The 26,020-nt window shown below is 47.6% G+C and overlaps 1 protein-coding gene across 1 annotated transcript; it reads right to left on the bottom strand.

Moving 5' to 3' along the window:
- Nucleotides 1–23,004: 23,004 nt before the first annotated feature.
- LOC136547561 (ankyrin repeat-containing protein ITN1-like) lies at nucleotides 23,005–26,020 on the bottom strand. Its single transcript, XM_066539509.1, has 4 exons — nucleotides 25,784–26,020; nucleotides 24,920–25,687; nucleotides 24,198–24,607; nucleotides 23,005–24,081 (listed from the first exon to the last, which is right to left on the bottom strand). Exons 1-4 carry the CDS (start codon nucleotides 25,803–25,805, stop codon nucleotides 23,248–23,250), a joined length of 2,034 nt encoding a protein of 677 aa, XP_066395606.1. The 5' UTR covers nucleotides 25,806–26,020; the 3' UTR covers nucleotides 23,005–23,247.

Here is a 26,020-nt window from a genome sequence, read left to right as displayed (position 1 = left end):
AAATGTAGTTTTGAGGTCGATGATGATGTTGTTCGAGAGACCAAATCTGTGGATGATGTCTTCAAAGAGCTCGATTACTTTCTTTGCAGTAGCTGAGACGAGTGGTTTATACTCAATCCACTTAGAGAATTTATCAATGGCAACATATACGTACCGGAAGCCACCTGGCGCTGGCTTAAAAGGGCCAATCATGTCTAGTCGCCAGCATGCAAAGGGCCAAGAAGCTGGAATGGTCTGCAGCTCTTGTGCAGGCACGTGTATTTACTTGGAGAAAAACTAGCATCCTTCACAATGTTGGACGTGGTTTTCTGCATCGAAGATGGCCATGGGCCAGTAAAAACCAACTCAGAAAGCTTTGCCGACCGGTGTTCTCGATGCTGCGTGGTTGCCGTAGGAACAAGAGTGAATGTTGAGAAGTAACTTCACTCCATCTTCTTGGGTGATGCATTTTTGCAGAATCCCTTCCTTGGCATTTTTCCTCATCAAGTTGTCGTCCATCAGCACGTAATGTTTGCTTCGTCGGATTAGGCATTCGGTTTTAGTCTTATCGGTAGGTACTTCAGCGCTGGAGAGGTACTTGATAAACTGTTCCCTCCAATCTGTGACCAGCAAAGGTACCATAAGTACCAGCTGCTCGGCGAGGGAAACTTCCTAAATTTCCTTTTCTTCCTTAATGGATGGCGCCAGAAGATCTTGAACGAAGACCTCTAGCAAAATCGCGGCGCAAGAGGAGCCCAACTTGGACAAGTAATCATCGAGCTGATTTTGATCACGTACCACATGGTGGTACTCGATACCATAGAATTTCCCTTCAAGCTTCCTGATTTCGGCGCAATATGCATCCATCTTCTCGCTGGAGCAAGACTAGTCTTTGTTAAGCTGGTTGATGACCAGCGTGGAGTCCCCGTATACCATGAGGCATTTGACGCCGAGCTCAACGGCTATACAGAGTCCGTAGAGACATGCTTCATATTCGGCAGCGTTGTTGGAGGCCGGACAGTGTATCTAAAGAACGTATCGTAGCTTATCATTGGTCGGCGTAATGAACAGAATACCCGCACCAGCACCATTGATGTTAAGGGCGCCGTCGAGGTAAATCACCCAGTGCTCGGGGCAGGTGGCGGCGATGGGCTCTTGGATCTTGGTCCACTCAGCGATGAAATCAGCAAGCACCTAAGACTTGATCATAGGTCTGCTTCTAAATTCGATGGAGTAAGTGTCGAGCTCGATAGCCCACTTGATGATATGGCTGTTGGCCTGTTTCTTGCAGAGGATGTCCCCTAGAGGGAACTCGGTGACCACGGTGATCTTGTAATACTTAAAGTAGTGGCGGAGCTTGCGCGACATAACCAGAACGGCGTATAGCAGCTTCTGGACCTAAGGATAACGAGTCTTGGGCTCGTTAAGAACCTCGCTGATGAAATATACCGGACATTGCACCTTATAGGCGTGCCTAGCCTCCTCATGTTCGACCACAATTGTTGTGCTGACGATGCGAGAAGTAGCGGTGATATAGATCAGGAGAGTTTCGTCTGGTCGTGGCACCGTCATGATCGGAGGCTTTGTTAGGAACAACTTAAACTGCTCGAAGGTTGTGTCTGCCTCTTCTAACCAGGAAAAGCGCTTGGAGGCCTTAAGGAGTTTGAAGAAAGGTAGCTCTTTTTCGCCGAGGCACGATATGAAGCGGCTTAAGGTAGCCATGTAGCCTATAAGCTTCTGTATATCCTTAACGCATGTTTTTCATTTCATATTGGTGATGGCAGAGACCTTGTCATTATTGGGCTCGATGCCTCGTGCGCTAACAATGTAGCCTAGGAATATATTGGATGGAACTCCAAAGATGCACTTTGAAGTGTTCAGCTTCCATCGGTACCTGTTTAGGTTGGCGAACGTTTCTTCGAGATCAGCGATAAGATCATCGGTGGTCTTGGACTTGACAACCACATCATCGATGTAAGCTTCGACGTTGCGGCCAATCTGTTGATCGAGGCACATTTAGATAGCCCTTTGATAAGTCGCCCTGGTGTTCGTAAGTCCGAAGGACATGGTGGTGTAGCAATACGCTCCGAAAGGCATGATGAACGACGTCTTGATCTGGTCTTCTTCCTTGAGGGAGATCTGGTGATAGCCGGAGTAACAGTCAAGGAAGCAGAGCAGTTCGCATCCGGCGGTGGAGTCTACAACCTCATCTATCCGAGGCAAACCAAAGGGATCTTTAGGGCAATGTTTGTTAAGATCGGTGTAATCAATGCACATTCTCCATTCTTTATTCTTTTTTCAAACAAGAATAGGATTTGCTAACCACTCATGATGATACACTTCTTTTATAAATCCGACAGCTAAGAACCATTTTATTTCTACCCTAATAGCCTCCTTCTTGTCTGGTGCGAATCAGTGGAGTTTCTGCTTGATCGGTTTGGTGGTCAGCGAGACATTCAAGGAGTGCTCAATCTTTTCCCGTGGTACCCCCGGCATGTCTACAGATTTCCAATCAAACACGTCAGCGTTGGCACATTGGAAGGAGACGAGCACGCTTTCCTATTTGGGGTCAAGGTGAGCCCCAATCTTCAAGGTCTTGGAGGGGTCGTCGAGGCCAAGGCTGACCTCCTTTATTTCCTTGGACTTGACGGAGGCACGGGGAGGCTCTAGCTCTAGGATCTCCATGTCATCGGTGGATAACGTCTTGGCTTCGATGACCACACTGGCCATCTGGATGGAGAGATCGGTGGCTTCGACGAGGGTGAGACTCTCTGTCTCATAGGCGTAGGCGATGGAGAGGTTGGCCCGCAGGGCTAGAACTCCTACAGGCAAAGGCATCTTCAGCACCAGGTACGCGTAATGCGGTACATCATGAACTTGGCTAGAGCTGGCCGACCAAGTATGGCGTGGTAGGCGGTGTTGAAATTGACGACGTAGAAGTTGATGTGCTCGACACGGTAGTTGCTTGTCGTGCCAAACTGTACTGGTAGGGTGATCTCTCCAAGCGGTTTGGAGGCCCTGCCAGGTACCACACCCCAAAAGGAGGAGTCGGGGGGTGTGAGATCCGCTAATATGAGGCCCGGCTCCTTTAGGGCTCCGACGAGGAGGAGATTCAGAGCGCTCCCACCGTTGACGAGCACTTTTCTGAAGAGCACCTTCTAGACGGTTGCGTCGAGGACGAGAGGGAAACGCCCTATGTAGGGAATGTTCGCCCACTGGTCGGCCCTGCTGAAGGTGATGGGGACTTCGGACCATGGGTGATAGCTAGGGTTGGCGATAGCGTCCTCCGTAGTGACGTTGAGCACGCGCTGTGCGGTGAGCTTCCGTTCTCTTCTACTCTCGGTGGAGGCAAGGCCCCAAAGATGGTGGCGACTACCTTGTCATGGTCCTAGAAGGCATTGTCATTGCCCCTAGGTGGTCGGCGACCTCTGGCTCCGTCATTGGCGTCGTCGTCCAGCTTTTTGTCCTGGAACTCCTTAGCCAAACCGAGGCACTTCTTCATCTTGTGCTTGGCATTCTTATGGAGAGGGCATAGGTCGTCGAGGATCTTCTTGTACTATTTGTCGTAGTTGTGCTTGGCACGACATTCATTGACGGTAGCGACGATGTGGTCTGGCCGACGACAGTGATTTTGACCAGTCTTGGGTCCTTCTGGCCGATCACAGCCGCTGTCACGATGATAACTGAGGTCATCGTGGCAGCGGTCGTTGTGGTGGTGGTCGTCGGAGCGGTCGCCGTAGCGGCGTGTTGGGCGATGAGTGCCCGCATCCTCATTGAAGCGCACCTCAGCTTCCTCGGTGTCGATGTACGGGTTAGCGGTTGTGATCATTTTGCCGATCCCCATGGGTGGCTTACAGTTGAACTTAGAGCGAAGCTCATGGTGATGGAGTCCTCGGATGATGGCGATGATGACCTCGGCTTTTGTTATGTTTGGAATAGAATTCCTCATCTCAGAAAAGCATCGGATGTAGCTATGGAGGAGCTCGAATGGCTTCTAGTTGATGCAGTTGAGATCATGCTTTGTTTCTAGTCATGTACACGTAGCCATATAATTGTCGGTGAAGACTTTTTTAGCTCATCCCAGGATCCGATGGAGTCCGGAGCAAGGCTAGTAAACCAGTTCATGATGGTTGGCGCGAGCATGACAGGAAGATAGTTCACCATGACACTAGTGTCTCCCCCGGTGGCGTGAACAACAGTGGCATAAGCCTATAACCACTGTGTTGGATTCATCCTTCCCTCATAGGGCTCGACGCCAGTGATTCTGATACCACGGGGCCACTGAAGTGTTTGGAGCGCCCTTATGAATGCTGGGGGGCCCTCAGGGTTGTTGGCGCTGTCATCTATAGCGTTGCCACCGGCAATTGGCTCAAGGGCTGAGTCTGGGTTGCCGTACTCTTGCTCATACTCCTAGCGATGGTGTACTTCATCCTCATGGCGACCGAAATGACGTTCGTCGATACATCGTCGTGTAACTCAGAGATGTTGAGGTTCACCCAGACATCCTAGTCGACCTCCTGGTCGTGTTGGCGGTGGTGTTCGGCGCGGTTGTCCCTAGCTCCGCCCTAGAGGGGTTGCCTATCGTCACGGTGCTGGTCGGTGAAGTGACTTTGGCGGCGATCGGTTCTTGTGGCGATTGATCGGAGAATCGAAGTAGTGGAGTATGAAGGTCTCTGATCCTATCGAATCTCATTAATCTGGCAGTGCACCGCTTTAAGCATGGTGGTGACCTTGGCGAGCTTGGGTGTCTACGAGAGCGGGCGAGCTCGTTGGCGGCCATTGCCAGATTGGTGCTCGGAGTCTTGAAGACGTCGTGGCCGCCAATGCGGAGAAACTCTTCGTCAAGGTTAGGCTAGAGTGGCCTTCCTTGCGAGTCGAGCTGCTGCTTGGCCATCGCAAGGGCATTCTCGTTTGCTTGGTGTTGTGCGTGGTTGACGTTTCGGTTCTCACAAGCGATGCATTCCTCCTCGGTCTCGGTGTTCCGAGAGGGGCTATCAATGCTGACATTGAAGATCGCACCACCCCGAAATGGAAGGAGAGGAAGTTGCTCGGTGAAGGTTTCGGTGAGGGTCTCCATAAAGCCTGGGGACTCAGAATTTAGATTCTCCTCCGAGATGGTCTAGAGGGACGCTTTAGAGCATCGGCTAACGTGGAGCATGTTGACGGCTGATGGAGGCTGGTCGGCGATCTAGTCAGCGAGAGGAAGGATGTCTCCCACCTAGTCGGCGAATTTGCCCCTCAGGGCATCTTGGTAGGCGGCGGCGACGTTGGTGAGCCCGAAGGGCAGAGCCGCAACTCCTAGAGTTTTCTGAGCAGCATCTGATAGATTTGGATTGGAGGGTGCTCGGTGCTGAACTAAAGTGTCCAGAGCCAATTTGGCGATGGAGAGGCAATCGACGAGCTTCAGACCGACCCGATCGATGGACTCGACCAGATCGTCGTTGTTGATCTGCCTCCTCTAGTAGTGAGGAAGCGGGTGGCGAGTTGGTGATGAAGGCGACCTTGGGGGTGGTTCCGAGATCGGATCCGCAATCGTAGGTGTGGGGATGATCGACACAGAATTGAGCTGTGCCAGCTCAAGGAGCTCTCCAACTCTGTTAGCGTTGATAATCCAAGAGATCGATCCGACCGTGAAGATCTGGTCGGGCTGCGAGGGGGGGGGACGAAGAGCCTATAGAAAAAGCCATCTTGTTCGATAAGGAAACAGCATGCAAACCCCTACCTGGCGTGCCAACTGTCGATAGAATATCATTGGTAGTCCTCCGAGGGGTATCCCACGAAGGTAGATTGATCGGTAGAGGTGCGTGAGATCAAGAACAAGAAGACCACAGAGACACATGAGTTAGACAGGTTTAGGCCATCAGTATGACGTAATACCCTACTCCTATGGTATGTTGGTTTGTATTGGCTATCGTATGATATTGCGTGTGTTTGGAGGGGCTCCTTGCCCACCTTATATAGTCCGGGGAGCAGGGTTACAAGTCGGTTAGATCTGAGAGATAACCCGAAAGTAATAACCGATTACAGGAATCTTGGGATTATACATATCCTAACAGATCTCATAGTATCTTCAGGATGTCTTTCAAATGTCTTGCGGGAGGCGCCAAGCAAAGTCGTTGAAAGGTTCTAATGGCTAGAGGGGGTGAATAGCCTATTAAAAATATCTACAACAACACTTAACAAACCGGTTAGACAATTATGAGGCGAAGCAAGTGTTGCGCTAGCCTACTAAAATAGCAAGTCACCTACCACAATTCTAGTTTATATAGTTTTTATCTACACAATAGCTATGACACTACACTAAATAAGTGTGCTCTCAAAAGCTAACTAAAGAGCCACACTAACCAAACTAACAAGCTCTCATAACTAGCTACAGTAAAGAGCTTGGCAACTAGTTTACGGTAATTCAAAGAGAGTGAGCAAGATGTTTATACCACCGTGTCGAGGAAGGAGCCAAACAATCACAAGAATGAATACCAGTAAAGACCAATCACCTCGAAATCAAATGATGAACACAATGATTTTTTACCGAGGTTCACTTGCTTCCGGCAAGCTACTCCTTGTTGTAGCGATTCACTCACTTGGAGGTTCACGCGCTAATTAGCATCACATGCCAAACCCTCAATAGGGTGCCGCACAACCAACACAAGATGAGGATCACACAAGCCACGAGCAATCCACTAGAGTACCTTTTGGTTCTCCGCCGGGAAAGAACCCCTCACAATCACCACGATCAGAGCCAGAGACAATCACCAACCTCCGCTCAATGATCCTTACTGCTCCAAGCTGTCTAGGTGGCGGCAACCACTAAGAGTAACAAGTGAATCCCGCAGTGAAACACGAACACCAAGTGCCTCTAGATGCAAACACTCAAGCAATGCACTTGGATTCTCTCTCAATCTCACAAAGATGATGAATCAATGATGTAGATAAGTGAGAGGGCTTTGACTAAGCTCACAAGGTTGCTATGTCAATGCAAATGCCCAAGAGAGTGAGCTTGAGCTGGCTATGGGGCTTAAATAGAAGCCCCACGAAATAGAGCCGTTGTACCCTTCATTGGGCACAACACGGGGTGACCGGACGCTCTGGTCATATCGACTGGATGCTGGACCTCAGCGTCTGGTCACACGATGTGTGCCATGTGTCCCCTCTCTTCAAATGTTGATCGCTCGGTCTCAACGGTCAAGTGACAATCGGACGTAGCAGCTCAAAGTGACCAGACGTAGAACCCCAGCGTCCGGTTGTTTCCAGTAAGCATCTAGAGATGACTTTTCACGACCGGACGTGTCCGGTCATGCTCGACCGGACACACCCAGCGTTCGGTCACTCGGTGACTCCTCTGTCCACTGCCATGTCAGCAGGACCAGATGCACCCTATCAGTGTCCGGTCATGGAGTGACCCAGCGTCCGGTCAGAGACCGATGCTGCGCGTCCTCTGCTGCCACTGACCGGACACGTCGGTCCAACCGAGACCAACGTCCGGTCACTGCGTGACCAGTGTGACTAACTCCTTTTCAACTCTATCATCTTCACCCTTGCTCAAATGTGCCAACCACCAAGTGTATCACCTTGTGCCCATGTGTTAGCATATTTTCACAAACATTTTCAAGAGTGTTAGCACTCCATTAGATCCTAAATGCATATGTAATAAGTTAGAGCATCTAGTGGCACTTTGATAACCGCATTTCGATACGAGTTTCACCCCTCTTAATAGTATGGCTATCGAACCTAAATGTGATCACACTCGCTAAGTGTCTAGATCACCAAAATAAAATGGCTCCTACCATTTATACCTTTGCCTTGAGCCTTTTGTTTTTCTCTTTCTTCTTTTCAAGTCCAAGCACTTGATCATCACCATGGCATCAACATCATCATGTCATGATCTTCATTTGCTTCACAACTTGGAATGTGCTACCTATCTCATGATCACTAGATAAAGTAGGTTACCACTTAGGGTTTCATCAATTTACCAAAACCAAACTAGCGCTTTCAATCGTGCCCCGCAAGGCTTCGTCTTGTGAGCTGGGCCGCCCCTGAGGGTGTAGCCTATGTGATCTGCCATGGGTATCCGGGGTCATACCCCCTAGGTGCGTAGCGTAGTCTGGCCCTTTTGGTCCGTGCGCAGCGTGATGCTGGGCTCTGCCTCTAGCAGAGCATGTACCACCTCCATGTGCCTGTTCTGCGCTGCCCAGTGCAGCGCCGTCTTGCTGTTGCTATGCGCGATCAGCGCTAGGCTCCCATCCACCTCCAGTAGGAGCCTCACCACGTCCATGTGCCCCTACGTCGCCACCATGTTCAGCGTCGTCGTGTTCGATGAGTCCACCGTCATCAACAGCTAAGGCAGCGCCTGCAGCAGCTCCCTCATGACTTCTGTACGTGCAGTGCATGACATGACTCTCAAGGGGCAATGTATGGCAATCATGCATGCATGGGAAAAGAAAAGAAATGAAAACCAATCAATCAATACCTACATCCCCTTGCTTGGCGGCGATGTGGAGCGCGTCGTAGCCGCTGCGGGCCTTGATCTTGGCGGTGGCGACGTCGTGGTACTTGATCATCTCAGCCACCAGGGCCACGTACTCATACTCGGTGGCCATGAACAGCGGTGTCTCCCTGGCTTGGTTCTGCCTGGACAGTAGCGCCCTAAGCTCCTCGACGTCCTTGCCAGACATCATCTCCCGCATGGACGCGAGCTACCCGGCGTGCGCCATCACATGCATCGCGGTGTCGTCCCGCTTCCCTGTCAGCTGCTTTGTCATCTTCTTGCGCCGCGTCACTGCCCTCAGTGAGTCCATCATCGTCAGCTGCTACGGCTTATACTCCTCGCCACCGCTGGTTCGTTTCTTCGCTTCCATCAAATCAAACTCCTAGGGGGCACATCGTCAATATGCAGCAACAATGGCTGAAATGACAAGCCACGTTACTCCATTAGCGCCATGCAGCATTTCCTCCCGCCCCCCCCCCCACTTGCCCAATTTACCTACTACATACAGGTTTTTTTGTTCCTCCCAATTCTAGCCTAGGCGTGTCTCAAAAACAAGACTTTAGCTACCCAATCCCAGCTCAACGTGGAAATAAAATCCATGAATGAACAGAAAAAGGAGTGATGAAAAAGAAGAGTCGAAAAGGTCGATCCACAAAGAAAAAAAGAAAAGGAAGAATGAATGAAGCAATTGTAAAAGGAGGGCTTGCAAGTACCCTCCCCACTTCATCTACACCCACACAAAAGCACCCTAATTTGCGTCGGAAAAACACACATGAATTGGGCCAGCAATAGCATATACACATCTAGATAGAAATGTTAGGATTGATCTCCACCAACTTGGCCCAACAGCCAATTGGACCCTTGATCCGCGTCCTGATCGGTGGCGCCCAGCTATTCTTCTGGCTGATGGGCCTCCGTCGTGCAGCGCAATAAATAGAAGGTGGGGGCTGGGGCTCGAGACACGAGGTTCACCGCAGCCGCCAGTGCCCCACCATGTTCTAACCCTAGTCCGATCTAGAAGGGCGCGCTGTAAGCGACGGGAAGCACCATCGCCTTCGCTGCCGCCACTAGACCGCGTCACCACTACGGCACTACGATGCTACCTCTACTCCGACACCAGTGGCCACATCACCATGGAGCCATGGCCGTGGCTGCGCTTAGCGACCCAAGTCTTCTATCTAAGCTAAGCATTACCCACTAATCTACGCCTAGAAATACTTTTAGATCCTTCAATGGTACTAGAGCCAGGTTTTCTAGTTTGTAGATCTAGATTGAGGTAGAAAAGAGAGAAGCAAATAGAAAGAGAGGATTAACCCTAGCAAACAAGAAAAGAAATGAGCGGGGTCACCTTGAACCCGCCACACCACTACTGCCGCCTCACCGGCGCGTGGGAAAAAATGAGAAAGGAAAGGAAGGGGTTTTTTTCCTACCTAAGAACTGCCCACACCATCACCACCACCGGCCATCGCCTCAATGTCGCACGGGAAGTCACCCCAAACCACCTAACCCTAACCCCAGATGGGAAAAACGGAGAGGAGGAAGGAACCTACCCGGTTTTCATCACTACCGTCGACGTTGCCGCGCATGGGAAGAAACACCCGCCGTTGCTGAAAGGGTCGAGATGGCGACTAGAGGGGGGGTGAATAGTCTTTTCTAAAACTTAATCGCGTCGGCTAACCGATACAAATGCGGAATTAAAACTATCGGTCTAGCCAAGACTATACCCCACTATATATGTTCACTAGCACCTTGCAAAGATAACAATTATGCAACCAAGGTGTCGGGCTAGCTATAGCTCTCCTAACCAATTCTAGAAGCAAGGTCACACAAACCTATGCCACTAGTACTTTAAGCTATAGGGGAGCTCCTACACATGCTAGTAAGCAAAAGCACAAAGCCAACTAAGCTCACTAGCAATGCTCAATAACAAGGCAACCAATGCCTAATTAGAGAGCGCAAATACTTAGCTACACAAACTAAGCAATGTGACTAACAAGGTTACTAAAACCAAATTAGCCACGCAAAGGAGCTACTTCTATGCTACACAAGCAAGAAGATAATTAGCAAGCTACACAAGCTATTTAATTACAAGAGCAACTACACAAGCTTAATATGAATATAAGTAATTGCAAGCTTGTGTAATGGGGATGCAAACCAATGGGAAGAACAAGGTTGACACGATGATTTTTCTCCCGAGGTTCACGTGTTTGCCAACACGCTAGTCCCCGTTGTGTCGACCGCTCACTTGGTGGTTCGGCGGCTAATTGGCATCACCCGCCAAGCCCGCACGTCGGGCGCCGCAAGAACCTACCCCTTGAGTGAGGGTAGCTCAATGACACGCTTTACTAATGTTGCTCTTCGCGACTCCCGCGGGGTGAGCACAAGTACCCCTCACAAGCTCTTCTCCGGAGCCCCGCACAAGCTTCTTGCGGGCTTCGACGGAGACCACCACCAAGCCGTCTAGGAGGTGGCAACCTCCAAGAGTAACAAGCACCACCGGCTTGCAACTCGATCACCTAGTGCCACTCGATGCAACCTCATGATGCAATCGCACTGGAATCGCTCACACACACAATCGGATGATCACTATCAAGTATATGTGTGATGGAGGGCTCCCAAGCACTCACAAGTATGGACACTAAGTCCCTTGAGGTGCTCAGCCCCAGCCATGGCTGAGGGCCACTTCTATTTATAGCCCCAAGGGCTAAACTAGCCGTTATCCCTTCACTGGGCAACGGTCGGGCCGACCGGACGCTCCGGTCGAGTTGATCGGACGCTGGACCTCAGCGTCCGGTCGCTCGTAGACGACCACGTGTCCCGATTCCAACGGTCACTTGACCTGACCGGACGCAGCAGCTTCAACTGACCGGACGCTGGACCCTCAGCGTCCGGTCGTTTCTAGTAAGCTCCCGAGCATGACCGGACGCGTCTGGTCGAACGCGATCGGACACAGCACCAGCGTCCGGTCACTCTCCAGCTACTGCTACACTCCACGTCAGCGCGACCGGACGTAGGTAGTCAGCGTCCGGTGCATTCAGATCCAGCGTCCGGTCAGTTGACCGACGCCAGCATCTTCGCGATCAACTTGTTTTCACTTCTAACTTCTTCACCCTTACACCAATGTGCCAACCACCAAGAGTTTGCATCCGGCGCAATAGAAAGTAGGCATTCCATTTTCCCGAATGCGCTGAATCCCGAGAGGGACCCAAACCCATCTCACCCCTGCAAACACCACCTCCTTTGTAAATGTGCCAACACCACCAAGTGTACACCACCATGTGTATGTGTGTTAGCATTTTCACAATCATTTCCCAAAGGATGTTAGCCACTCAACTAGCCACGCCACTCGATCCTAGCGACAATACAAAGTTAGATCACTCGAGTGGCACTAGATGACCGATATGCAAACAAGTTTGCCCCTCTTGATAGTACGGCCATCTATCCTAAACCCGGTCATAAACTTCTCTACACACCTATGACCGGTGAAATGAAATGCCCTAGGTTATACCTTTGCCTTGCGCATTCCATTCCATCTCCTTCAATGTCGATGCAACACATGCACCAATACGATCAACAATGATATGATCCACTTCATATCATCATGTGATCATATTGGCTCATCGATCTTGACTTCACTTTTCACCGTTGCCTTCGTCTATCGGCGCCAAGTCTTGCTTAAGTTTTATCGCCACGCGATCCATCGCTCCAAAGCCTCCAATTTGCCCTTCACGCCTGCAACCGGTCCATCAAGTCAAGTCATGTCTTGATCTTCTCCACCTTGATCACATGACTCAATGTCATGTCTCATTTGCAATGAGTTCCTTCATCATCACATGTGTGAACTTTGCAACATCTTCAAGCCATTTTCACCTTCATGGCATATGTTGCTCACACACATGTACCTGTGGACTAATCACATGTGTATCTCATATAAACACAATTAGTCCACCTAGGTTGTCACTCAATTACCAAAATCACACAAGGACCTTTCAGGATGACGCCTCCTTTCACCATAAATATTTTTTTTGACAAGTCACCATTAACACTATAGAACACCCTTAGCCCCTCCTACAAATTTTGGATATAGGTGAAGTAGAAGAAGAGAGAGGAAGAAAAAGAGAAGAGGAGGATGAACCCTAAGCTGCATTCGCCTATTGTCACTTAGGGCCTCGTCACATCTATTGGGCCGAAACCGAAGACTGATCCTTCTCTGACTACTCTCTGCGGTTGTCGACGCCAATTACCGAGGATCTAGTAGCATATGTATCATATCACTTTATCAAGAGAAGAAACACTCAGGACTCAGGTAAATGTATCGTTCTGGCAGGTCAAAACATCTATAGAAATACCGCCGGACTAAAACAAAAGCTAATTTCTTGACGACAATACATGATATTTATTGGTCCAGCCATCCAAATAGAGCAAGGAAAAGACTGTATGCAAGCTACCAACCACCGTCAATACATCACATTCAATAACAACAGGTTGCATCCTCCTTAAGCCGTTGAATTATACATTAGGACAGTTTTGACTACGAGACAACGTTCTGACATCAGACAGCAACATCCTCAGCCAGACGAGAAAAGCCGCATGACGCCATGAAGAATCTACCTCCTCACAGGAGGTGCGCTACCTCGCCCAACAGGACCGCTACTTGCTCTACTTGCTCAAGCTTGCTCTTCGACTTGCCCTTCATCGATCTTCACCGTTGCCATCGTCCATTGGTGCCAAGTCCATCGATCTTGACTCTACTTGCTCTTCACCGTTGCCATCGTCCATCGGCGCCAAGTCTTGCTCAAGCTTCACCGCCACGCGGTCCATCACTCTAAAGCCTTCGACTTGCCCTTCACGCTTGCAACCGGTCCATCAAGCCAAGTCTTGTCTTGATCTTCTCCACCTTGATCACATGACTCAATGTCATGTCTCATGTGCATTTAAGCTCCTTCATCATCACATGTGTGAGCTTTGCAACATTTTCAAGCCATTTTCACCTTCATGGCATATGTTGCTCACACACATGTACCTGTGGACTAATCACCTGTGTATCTCATATAAACATAATTAGTCCACCTAGGTTGTCACTCAATTACCAAAACCAAACAAGGACCTTTCAGTTGCCTCATCGGCACACGGGGAGATGGCCGAGTCGCGCTTGTCGCCGTGCGCGCGAGCCCTGGCCAAGGGCACCATCATAGGACCGCTCGATGGTGGCGTGCTCACCCACTAGGGAGCGCGTGCTCCGGCGAGGGAACCCGCGGTGGCGCCACACTTCTTCTTCGGTGTCTGCTACACTAAGAGCTGTCAAAGGAGAAAGGGGAATGGAAAGAGCTAGGGTTTTAGGGTGAGTCCCACCGCAGCGCGTGTGGGGACTAGGGCACCGTCGCCCAGACCGCTCGACGGCGGCGCACTCAGCCTAGGGCGAGTGCGCGCGTCGGTGAGGGGACCGGCGGTGGCGCCACTCCGCTACTCTCCTTCTTTTCCATTGCGCTACGATGTAGAGAGAGAAGGGTGAGGAGAGAATGAGACTAGGGTTTTCGAGGAGAGTGGTTGTGACGTGGTTTTATTCGAGCAAAATGCGCATAGCCGTTCGATGTGATCCGACGGTCAGCGTTCGCTGGGCCAAGATTCAGCCTAGGTGGGGAAGTGAATTCCTGGCCCAGGCCTAGGTTGCGGCCTGGGTGCGCAGAGAGCGGTCACACGCCGTGTTAAGCAAGCCATTGGTCCCTGCAGGGTCACACACGCGGATGTGCAATAGTGATGGGCCGCGGACTATTTTTCCTAGGCCAGGCCTAATGAACAGTAAGCGTAGCCTTTTGTTTTATTTATTTTTAGAAGTGAATTTTGATAAATTTTGATTAGTTTTTCATCTCTATTCGATTTTGAATCAATGGGATAAATTGTTCAGAGAGTAGATGAGTACAATGAGATGCTTCTGAAAAGTAGATAAATAATTTTTCATGTTTTCGCTGCAAAGTTGAATGTTTATTATCTTCTAATTAAATTCAAACCAACAGGATAATTTAATTTGAAGAGCAGTTACATTTAGTAAATTATGATTATATTTATCTTCTTATTAAATTAGAACCAACAGAAAAATTTAAATTAGAGGAGTAGTTCGTTTTGTTTAAGTAAGATTATGGTATTGTCATTTTCTGACCAACGTTGATGATGACAATATTATAACGAATTTAAGTTTGAAGTTTAAATTTCTGATAAATTTCACACCAACGTGGTCGATTTTTCAGAGAGTAGATAGGAACCAAGAAATGCTCCTGAATTAAAAGAATGTATTTCATTATCAAGTTTCTGATCTTCTAATTAAATTCGAACCAACAGGAGAATTTAATTTTGAAGAGTAGTTATATGAATTTTAAGTTAATTTATGTGTTTTTTGCATTAATTCTATTTTTTACCCAATGGTGATGTAGAATTGATGCAGAAGCATATTGTATATTTTATTTTTAACCGACGAGATCACTCGGCTACATGCGAACGGGCTGCAATGCTAGGGTATATGAATGAAAAGGCTTGAGTCAAGCCAGTTCAGGATAATTTTTTTGTTAGTTTACTAATTTTTTGATTAAATTGGAACCAACGGGAAGATTTAATTGAAAAATAAAGTATAAGTGAATGTTTTAGTCGTCATGACTAAGTTTTCGTATAGATGTATCCCGCATGGAGAGAAGTTTTAGCATAGTATTTATGCTAGTCAATCCGGCATGGCGGGAGAAGTTTTGTGATGATTCACATGTTTTGTATCCCTCATAGCGAGAGAAGTTTAGGTAGCTCTTATGCTATCCTAGTATTGACCTTGGCACAATAGAAATGCATCGTCATGGTCAATACTAACCAAAAGATAAAAAAGGTGCAAGTGTGACTTGTAAAAGTACTGTTAATGAAAGACTCCGTTGAGTTCTTAAGTGAAATAAAGAAAGTGTACTCCTAAATAGATCAAGAAATAACTTTGTTTACATGACATAATCATGTGAATGAAGTAAGTTATAAGTGTCTCCTCGTTCATAGGTTTTCTGAATAGTTCTCGAAATTATGGCAGTAAAGTTCATGTCATAATTCGAGGGGGGGATATTAAGATCAATTAAGAAAAATACTCTTCATTAAGAGTGAGATAAAGATCAATTAAGAAAGATACTCTTTATTAAGAGTGAGATAAAGATCAATTAAGATGAATGCGACCGTTGGAGGACTATAACGGTCACAACAATGATACCCCTAAGCAGAGAAATAGCTAAATTCCTGGATCTTTTAAAGTTTCGACAGGAAGATAGCATAGTCAGCCTCAAAGGTGTTAAGGTGGTGCTTAAAGCGTCATATGAGGTTTTAACAGATTAAACTAAAAATAAGATATTTGAAGATACACTATTTTTAGAAAAGATGGGAAGATCTGGGGGAGCATGGTTGAAAGCTCTAGTTTGGTTTTGATGAATTGATGAAATCCTAAGTGCTAACCTAGTTTATCTAAGTGATTATGAGATAGGTGGCATATTCCAAGTGGTGAAGCAAATGAAGATCATGACATGATGATGATGGTGATGGCATGGTGATGATCAAGTGCTTAGACTTGAAAAGAAGAAAGAGAAACAAAAGGCTTCAGACAAAGGTATAAGTGGTAGGAGTCATTTTGTTTTGGTGATCAAGACACTTAGCGAGTGTGATCATATTTAGCTTTGATAGCCGTACTATTAAAAGGGGTAAAACTCATAGTGAAATGTGGTTATCAAAGTGCCACTAGATGCTCTAACTTATTGCATATGCATTTAGGATCTAGTAGAGTACTAACACCCTTGAAAATGTTTATGAAAATATGCTAACACACATGTGCACAAGGTGATACACTTGGTGGTTGACACATTTGAGTAAGGGTTAGAAACTTCATCGGCGGAGTGTCTGCCCGTAGAGTGCGGACAGTCTGACGGTGCCACCGACACCCTGTATAGAAAAGATAGGGTTTCATAGAGTAACCAGACATTGGTGATCGGATGCTGGGGTTCTACGTTCGGTCAGTAGCAGCAGTGAGCGCGCGTCTCAGACTTATGACCGGGCGCTGGCGCGAAGAGTGACCGAACGCTCAGGGTCCGCATCCGATCAATGCTGACGTACGCTGATGTGGTGATGCACAGAGGAGACAGTGAGTGATCGGGCGCTGGGTGTGTCCGGTCGGTGGTGACCGGACGTGTCTGGTCGTGACTGGTACCTTACTAGAAATGACCGGACGCTAGGGGTCCTACGTCCGGTCACTTCGAAGCAGCGCGTCCGGTCACAACTTAAATGTATTGATGACCGTTGAGATCGGCGATCGGCATTTGAAGCAGGGGACACGTGGCACACATCGCGCGACCGGACGCTGGGGTCCAACGTCCGGTCGATCTAACCTGCGCGTCCGGTCATCCCATTTTTCAGTGGACTGAGGAGCCAACGGCTCTATTTCGTGGGGGCTTCTATTTAAGCCCCATCACTGGCTCAAGCTCACTCTCTTGGCCATTTGTATTGATATAGCAACCTTATGAGCTTAGCCAAAGCCCTCCCACTCATCTCCATCATTGATTCATCATCTTTGTGAGATTAGGAGAGAATCCAAGTACATTGTTTGAGAGATTGTATCTAGAGGCACTTGGTATTTGTGTTTTGCTGCGGGATTCACTTGTTTCTCTTGGTGGTTACCGCCACCTAGACAGCTTGAAGCAGCGAGGATCATCGAACGAAGGTTGATGATTGTCTCTGGCTCCGATCATGGTGATTGTGAGGGGTCTTGTGCCTTCTCCGGTGGAGCACCGAAAGGTAACTCTAGTGGATTGCTCGTGTCATTGAGTTACCTCACTTGTGGGTAGGTTCTTGCGGTGTCCAATTGTGTGGACGAGATTCGTGCAACACCTCTTAGCCGCCAAACCACCAAGTGTTGGTCGACACAACAGGGACTAGCGTGCCGGCAAGCACGTGAACCTCGGGAGAAAAATTGGTTGTTTCTTGCCCTTTGGTATTCTCCCGGTGATTGATTTAGTATTCATCTTGTGATTGGTTCACTCCTCTATACGGCGGTATAATCACTCTACTCACTCATTTATATTCTTGCAAACTAGTTATAGCACGCTCTTTAGTGTAATTAGAATTGAGAGCTTGCTTTGTTGTTTTAAGTTCATCTAGTGGAGCTCTTTAGTATAGCAAGTGTGAGAGCTCTTAGTGAGTAGTAACATAGCAAATTATGTGTCTAGTGATTATAGCAACTAGAATTATTGGATAGGTGGCTTGCAACTCTTATAGAGCTAGAGTAAGTTTGTATTTCGCTATTTGTCATACTAATCAAATTGCTCTAGTTGGTTTGTAGATTTTTAAATAGGCTATTCACCCCCCGCCTCTAGTCATATTAGGACCTTTTCAAAGGTATGTAGAGGTATGTAGAGACCTAAGACTTGAAGAGAAGAGGGACTGCGTGCCCACTCCAGTGACTCAGGAGCAACAAGTTTCTCAATACCTGTTGATGTTGTATGACTAATACAACATATGTTGTCTAACATTCTCCCCATTGATATCATCTTATGACTTAAACTTATCTTACTTTATCTTTTCCCATTCCATCATAGATCAGTGCATAGAACGTGCCTCATTGTCACGGTCAGTTATTATTAGATTTAACAGCTACAATGCACCTCTCTTTTGAAATAGATTCTCAACTAGGTCCTTAGTATCTAGAAATCATAGGCTTTCCCGTAAACCCATGTCGATTATGTGTTCTCTGAATGTACTGGGTGGTTAGCCTTTGGTAAGCGGATCCGCAAGTACTTGCTTGGTACTTATATGCTCAATGCTTTCAAAATAATTCTGAATTTTCTCCTTTATAACATATAACTTAGTGTCAATATGTTTGACAACACACTTGACCTGTTGTCTTAGGAGTTATCTTACTTTAAATGGTTATTGTTGTTGTCTATCATTATTAAATCTGGGTATAGATTCCCTTAACCTCTTTTGCATGTTCCTTAAGCCTCATGTCAAGCTATACTATGGTATGCATCACTGGTGACACCATAACTGTTTCTTTGGAGCTTTTCCACAATAATACTCTAACTGCGAGTGTTAGCAACCGCTATGGATTTCACTACACATCTCGTCAAGACTTAACATTTATACCCTCAACTATTTGAGAGCATTTGTTCTTTCTTACTCAACATGAGGTCTATGATACTTTGTAAAATTGCAAGATATTCTCAACTCCATTCCAGTTATCTATATCTGAACTAGACTTCTGCCAAAATATCCCGGATACGTAAACTACGTCAGGGTAAGTTCTTACTTGTACTTATACACTCATCAAGCTTTCAACACCTGAAGCATATGAAACCATGTTCATTTGATCGATCTCATATCAGTTCCTGAAACACTTAAAGTTCTCAAATTTATTACCCTTGACTATAGGTGCAGACATACGTTTACTCGCATGCATACTTTATTTCTTTAGAATCTTTTCTAAGTATGCCTTTGCGATAGTCCTAATACCCTATTTTCTTCTATCTCAGAGAATTTCGATTCCTAGAACCAATGACGCTTCATCAAGATCGTTCACATTGAAACTTGATGACAAATTTTTTTCTTCTCCAATGATAGATTAACATCACTACTAGTGAGTAGAATGTCATCTATTTACAGGATGTGAAAAATAAATTTTTCATTCTTAAACTTCGCATAAACGCTATTGTCCTTCTTATTTCTTTAAAACCCAAACTTTCTTATTGTTTTCATCAACTTTAAATACTACTACCTAGAGACTTACTTTTAACCCATAAATTGATTTCTACAAGCGACATCCCATACATTCTTTTTCTTCCACGACAAAACCTTTGGATTGTGTCATGTTAACGTTTTCATACAAATCTCCGTTGAGAAATGTCGTCTTTACATTCATCTGATGCAACTTTAAATCGTAATGTGCTAATAATGCTATTATGATTCTAAAAGAATCCTTGCATAAGACTAGAGAGAAAACTCTCATCGTAATCTATTTATTCTCTTTGTGTAAAGCCTTTTGCTACGAGTCACGCTTTATATCTTTCTACATTCTCTTTGGAGTCACATTTTGGCTCCGTTCGCTGGTCTGAAACTTGGCTGAAAAACACTGTTCCGGCTGATTTGTTGTGAGAGAAAAAACACTGTTCGGCTGGTTTTGTGAACAGTAACTTGTGAGTGGGATCAGCCGGCTGGCTGAACGAGTCCAGACCAGCGAACACCATTTTTGTGTTGTAGACCCTTTTACAGCCTACTGTTTTGGCTCCATTAAAAATTACTTCTAAGTCCCAAAACATTGTTGGTATTCATTGAATTCATTTCAGCTTCCATAGCTTCTTGCCATTTAAACGAGTAAACGTTTCTCATGGCTTCTTCAAATGAGGTGGGATCACCCTCCATTTGAATTTCTTTACTAACATAGATTTTATAGTCATCAGAAAAACTGGTTTGCTAATTTTTTGAGACCTTCTGGAGCCTCAGCTACTGGCACTTTCATATGGGGCTGTTGTTGCTCTTCGTTGTCAAAAGACAATTGATTCTACAGGCTCATGTATTATAAGATCATTATTTACATTATTCATCTTCTTCGAAGAGCTAACAACAGGTGTTGTATTAGTCATACAACATCAACAAATATTGAGAAACTTATTGTTCCTGGGTCACTGGAGTGGGCACGTAGTCCCTCTTCTATTCAAGTCTTAGGTCTTTACGTACCTCTACATACCATGCTCCCCTAGATCTTCTCATCTTTTCTAAAAATGGTGTATCTTCAAATATCTTATTTTGGGTTTAATCTGTTAAAACCTCATATGTCGCTTTAAACACCACCTTAACATCTTTGAGGCTGACTACCCTATCTTTATATAGGAACTTTAAAAGATTCAGGAATTTAAAAGATTCAAGAATTTAGCTATTTCTCTAGTTAGAGGTATTATTGTTATGACCGTTGTACTTCTCCAATGGTTGTATTCATCTTAATTAATTTTTATCATACTTATAATGAAAAGTATCTTTCTTAATTGATTTTTATCTCACTTTTAATAAAGAGTATTTTTCTTAATTGATGTTAATAAGAAAACCATCGCAACGCGGCTAAGCAACGCCCGCCTCCCAATCATGTCCCCGTGTGTATCCCCGTTCACTGACGACGCGATGCAATGTAATGCAATCACCGGGGAAAGCTGCCCCAGCACTTCCACCTCAAGACCTCGCCACGCCACGAAAAGGTAGCCAGGAAGCAGATCAACCAGCAATGGCGAATCGATCGCACGAGCAATGGAACGCACGATGGGCATCCGGAATCCGCGTCCGAAATATAGAATCCGGGACGCCATGCATGCCCCCCAATCCCCCATCTCTCTCCACTAATAGGAATTGGGCGGCGGCAGGCAGGCAGGCAGGGCAGGACACGCACACGGCACACATGGGTGGCTGCCGGAAAAAGAAAAAAAAACATACCGGCGTGACGAGCTCTGCGGCGCATCCTCCAGCTCGCTCCCGGCGTGCATGTGAGCCATGGGGCCCCTAATCCACAGGGCACACAGGCGGATCAGCAGATGATGCGAGGAAGAAGACAAGGGACGACGGGCTGACCGATCGCCGAAAAATAAATCCCAAGTTGAATCAACGCATGAGCAGCAGGAATGGGGAAACGGAATCGAATTCCTGGATTGTTTGTTTTTTCCCGCTTTTGTTTGTTTATTACTTGTTATTGAAAAAAAAATTCTCTGTCTTCTCGTTTTCTTGTGCCTAAATTAAGAAAACGAGCATGACTAATTGTGAGCCGTGACGTGGATGCATAATTAACGCTGATTTAGAGCTATCGTTGAGATGCATTTGGTGATCGCTTCAAATGTTAGGTGACGACCGATTTTTGTTTTGTTTTGTTTTGTTTTGATTTGCTTCGATTTCTTCGGCTCGCTCATGCTTTTGTTCCTTCTTCTGTTATTTTCCTCATGGTGTATGCATTATCTTTTAAATTTCTGTGAATGTCATTTTCGTGTTCATCCCCGAGGGTCCACCACGTTTTTCTACCACCTCTTGATTGGGTGATGGGTTGATGGCGGAGCGATTGTTTTGGACGAGAGCTCAGCTCAGCTCAGCGCCGGAAAGAAAAGGTGCGTGTCGACCGTCGACCGTTGACGCGGCACGAGTGCAGTGCAGCCTCATCCATTGACGTTGGCAACAAGATAGATGCCGACGCATCAACGGTCGGGACGCAGGCTACCGATCGAGCGATCGGACGGATATCCGTTGCTCGCCGACCAGTTCAAAACCGGTGAGGCGACTTGCACAGATCATGCCGAGATTTTGCTGTCGGCGGTCAGTTCAGCACTTCAGCTCAGGAACTCTGCACTAGTAATGACAGCAAACAAACGAGATGGATAAATGACAGAGGAATGGGAATTATCATACATTCATACTGGTTATTACTATATATTATCGGCCATGAATGAGTTCATGACATGTATTTATTATGTCTTTTTTTTAAGCAAAGTTCATGGCAAATACGGCTAAGAACGTTCTTCTGTAATAGAAAGCCTGCACTCTACATGCATAACATACCACAAAGCGTGGGCTTTAGGTATTAGGAGCTTTAATTTACAGGATTCGCATATGCGTAAAGCTCCAAAGCGAAATCTCGTGCTGGTAGTGGTGGCGCACTGACGGACGACCTCCGGCTCCAGCTTCCATCCATCATCTATCCGCCCCCGCGAACTTCGTCACGAAGGAACGAAAACGACAGTAACAATTGGAAAGCGGCCATTCTTTTGTTCGGCAGAGCGAAAGCTTATGTTGCTTTGATCGCTAGGGTTGTTTTCCCCTCGAGCTTTTCTGGACTGTAAAAGTTCAAAGATAATCTTACTATCCTTAATTACAATATAATGCTACTCATTATCATTACCAATCACAAACTTGCAGCCACCATCTGCTACAGGCACAGTGTGGTTTTCACCTGCTAATCAAGCTAATCATTCATTTTACAATAAGCATTGACTGCGTGTAGACAAGTCAGCTGATGAGCCTACCGTCAGTGCCTTCAACTCACACGGCTTTCACGCTTTGGGTCATGCGTAAGCGTAACCACCACCTCTGGTGTCAGTTTCCTTCCTAGACCCTTTACAACCTGACGACTCTCCACTCCACGCATGAGGTTTTCAGAATCCAGACGCTGCAGCGAGAGGAACGGCGATCAAGATGCCGCCAAACTCTCCTCTCCCTACCCTACATGGCTAGACGATGCCTCCTCATTGCCCGTCTCCATCACCATGTCGTCCAATTTCAAGTGCACTCCAGCCCCAGGGTGTCCTGTCCTACAGAGAGAAAGAACACCTAAGCAACGGAATATCAGAACGTCAAATTTCTCACCTCTCGCTCTCACGTGCTGTGGAAAACGACTGGAAAAAGGCTATCCCTCGCTGCTGTAATAGAAATTCATGCGTCTTTGAGAGCAGAATATCAAAACAAGGGTATCCAAATATATCATGCAACTGCCATGAATCTGATCAAGGCCATGCACAAGGAGCACAGAACATGCTGCATATATAATATACTATATAATCTGATGACAAATCTATCTGTAAGTAGTATACAACCAAGACCGTCGCCTCCCGCCGATTCACGAACAAGGGGAATGGCAGTTTTCACCAGCTTATTGGAATGTACAAAGTTAACCCCTAGCATCTCAAGGGTTGTGATGGATGTTTATAATATACATTCGCGTTGTATCACTGCCAAAAGGTATGAAGGAACCAGCTGTACTGGGTTCATATAGCATAAATACGGTCGATCTCTGAATCTGAGAACTCCGAATTGTGCTGCCATGAGTTTGAGCCGCTCCTCCTTGTTGACTTCACCTTCTTCCTGATTTTACGTGTGCGCTTAGACTTCACCACGTAATATGTCATTGTACCAAGCACACCGGCCATGATCACCCCACCGATCAGGGTCACCAGAAGTGCCGCCCACTTGAAGTGCCGCCCCACTACGATGTACGAGGAGGATATGAACGCAACTGTCGTGCACACTGAAGCCAGCCACATCAGCTTATTGATGATCTCGATCACACGCCTCTCTGCTTTGGTCTCACCCCTAACCAGTGTTATCTGGACCACCACTACTGCTAAAGACGTGAAAAGGGCAATGGCGTTGAAGATGAAGAAGACCTTGAAGGCTGCTGCATGCACAGCTACTGCTACACCATCGTTGGTGTTACCGCCAGGCACTGTAAAGATTGCAGCAAATGCCACTGTGGCAAAGAGCACCGCCACAACAGTGACTGAATTTGTTGCATTGTTGATGCCTTCCCTGTGGAGTTTCCTAAGCTCCTTTGCGATACCATAGACATTTTTGTTGGTTTTTCTGGCCTGCTCAAGCTGAGTATGTACATCCTTTTTTATCTCTGTCACTGTTTTTCTGAGCTCATCCCGAGGCTGATTCAGATCATTTGCTCTGACTGCACCAGCACGGGATAAACACTCCTTTATTTCTTGAGACTCCTCTGACAGTGGAAGGCCCTCAGCTATGTCGAATGCAGTCTTCCGATCCCTAGTCAATGCATTTACGTTCATATCTGGAAGAAGCAGAAGCACATTTACAATCTGCAAAAGGAGAGAAGCCTGTGAGCAGACAGCAGAACAATATTGCATTTTGCAAGCAAAGAAAGTAAATAATCATGCTAAAATTTCTACACTGGATAAACAGGGCAGGAGAATACCTCTGATCTTTTCTTTCTGGTTGCAACATGCAAAGCTAAGTTGCCATTTCTGTCAGGTAGCATGACTATTGCCGGATCGGCATTCACAAGAGCTTGAACAACTTCAGGGCTAGTTCCTTTTACTGCCATGTGTAGAGCAGTCTGGCCTTTCTTATCAGTCCTCCGAGCAAGCTGGGCATCAGCATCTAGCAAAGCCTGCACGATTTCCACATGCCCCTGCCGAGCAGCAAAGTGCAAGGCATTCTTTCCATTTGCTTTCGATAACTCAACCAACCCAGAAACTCGCTCCAGCAGCAGGTTCACCACCGCAGTGTGGCCTCTAATCGCTGCCGTTATGAGAGGAGTCACATTCGATTGGCCAAACGTTTTCCCAACGGATGGATCATGATCCAGAAGTACCTTGACAATATCTATGAACAGATGTCAGTACTCCACTTTTGGTCTATATAAAAGAAGTATAGAGAAAAACTGAAAATGGAAGCAGACTTGATACTAGCTAGTGATAATACACTACAGTCAGTATACACTATCAGTATAGATTAATTGCAGCACCAGACACTGCAAGACTCACAAGTAAGAGAACAATTAATCAAGTATAGTAACAAATGAGCCATGGAGATTGATTAAATAGTTACAGAGTACATGTTCGCATTAAAAGATTGATCAACTTACAGAAACAAGAGATTGATCTTTAGTTGGACTTGGAATCAGAAGTAACTCACCTCTGTGGCCCTCTCTTGCAGCGACGTGCAGAGCATCGAATCCGGACTTGGTCTTCCTGATGAGGCTGTCCTTGTCGGAGTGCTTGAGCAGCTCGACGACGATATCAAGAAACCCCTTCTCGGCGGCGATGAGCAGCGCGGTCGCCTCCATCTCGTTGGCCTCGTTCACTATCGCGGCGCGGATCTCGGCGACCTCGCTGTCGAACTCCTCGCCGGTGCCGGTCATCTGCGCGTCGATCTCGGCGATGATCTGGCGCACGGCCTCGAGGTCCCCGCGCTGCGCGGCGAGGTGGAGCTCCGTGTCGTTGTGGCGGCCCGTCACCTGCTTGACGTACTTCTTCCGCCCCGCCTGGTCCATCCGCTTGCCGGAGTTGGAGAGCACCAGCACCGGCGCAGTGGCGGCCGCGGACGTCGGCGACGGCGACGGCGACGAGCTGTCCAGCCGATTGCTGGAGCCGGACATGACCAGCACGGGCCCCCTCACGGGCGCCGGCGATGACGCCGAGGAGGACTGGTCCAGCCGGTTGCTGGAGCGGGACATGACGAGCACCGGGCGCGCCGGCGACTGGTCGAGGCGGTTGCTGGAGTGGGACATGACCAGCACCGGGCGCGACTGCGACGGCGACCCGCCTGGCGACTGGTCCAGCCGCTTCCCGGAGAAAGACATGACGAGGCCTGGGCGCTTGGCCACCCGCGGCGGCGACTGGTCGGGCCGCTCCCCGGAGGCGCCCGCGCTCGACGCCGGCCCGATCTCTAGGTCGGCCATCCCTGCGCGCAACCCAAGGTGAACGATCCCTCAGCGAACGATCGACAGAACTCGAATCGGGCCGGACCAATCAAGGGTTACGAGGAAGCGGCGGGCACCTTTGCCGGAATCGGCGGCCATGGCGGTCGTCGTCGGGCGGCTACAGGCGGGCCGGAGGCATGGGGGCGGCGGGAATGGGCGCTGGGGAGGCGAGCCGCGGATGGCACGGAAGCGACGGGGTGGAAGAGGAGGAAGGCGGAGCGCAGAGGGCGACACGGACGGGAGGGATCGCGCTCGGCGCTCGGCGCTCGGCCTGGGGTGGTGTGGGGTGGGCTCGCGTCGCGGTCTTCTCTGCA

This window comes from Miscanthus floridulus, chromosome 1 (assembly GCF_019320115.1).
Source record: "Miscanthus floridulus cultivar M001 chromosome 1, ASM1932011v1, whole genome shotgun sequence".
Classification (NCBI taxonomy): domain Eukaryota; kingdom Viridiplantae; phylum Streptophyta; class Magnoliopsida; order Poales; family Poaceae; genus Miscanthus; species Miscanthus floridulus.
The sequence above is the reverse complement of the archived record's forward strand: the minus strand, read 5'-3'. Positions and strand labels throughout refer to the sequence as shown.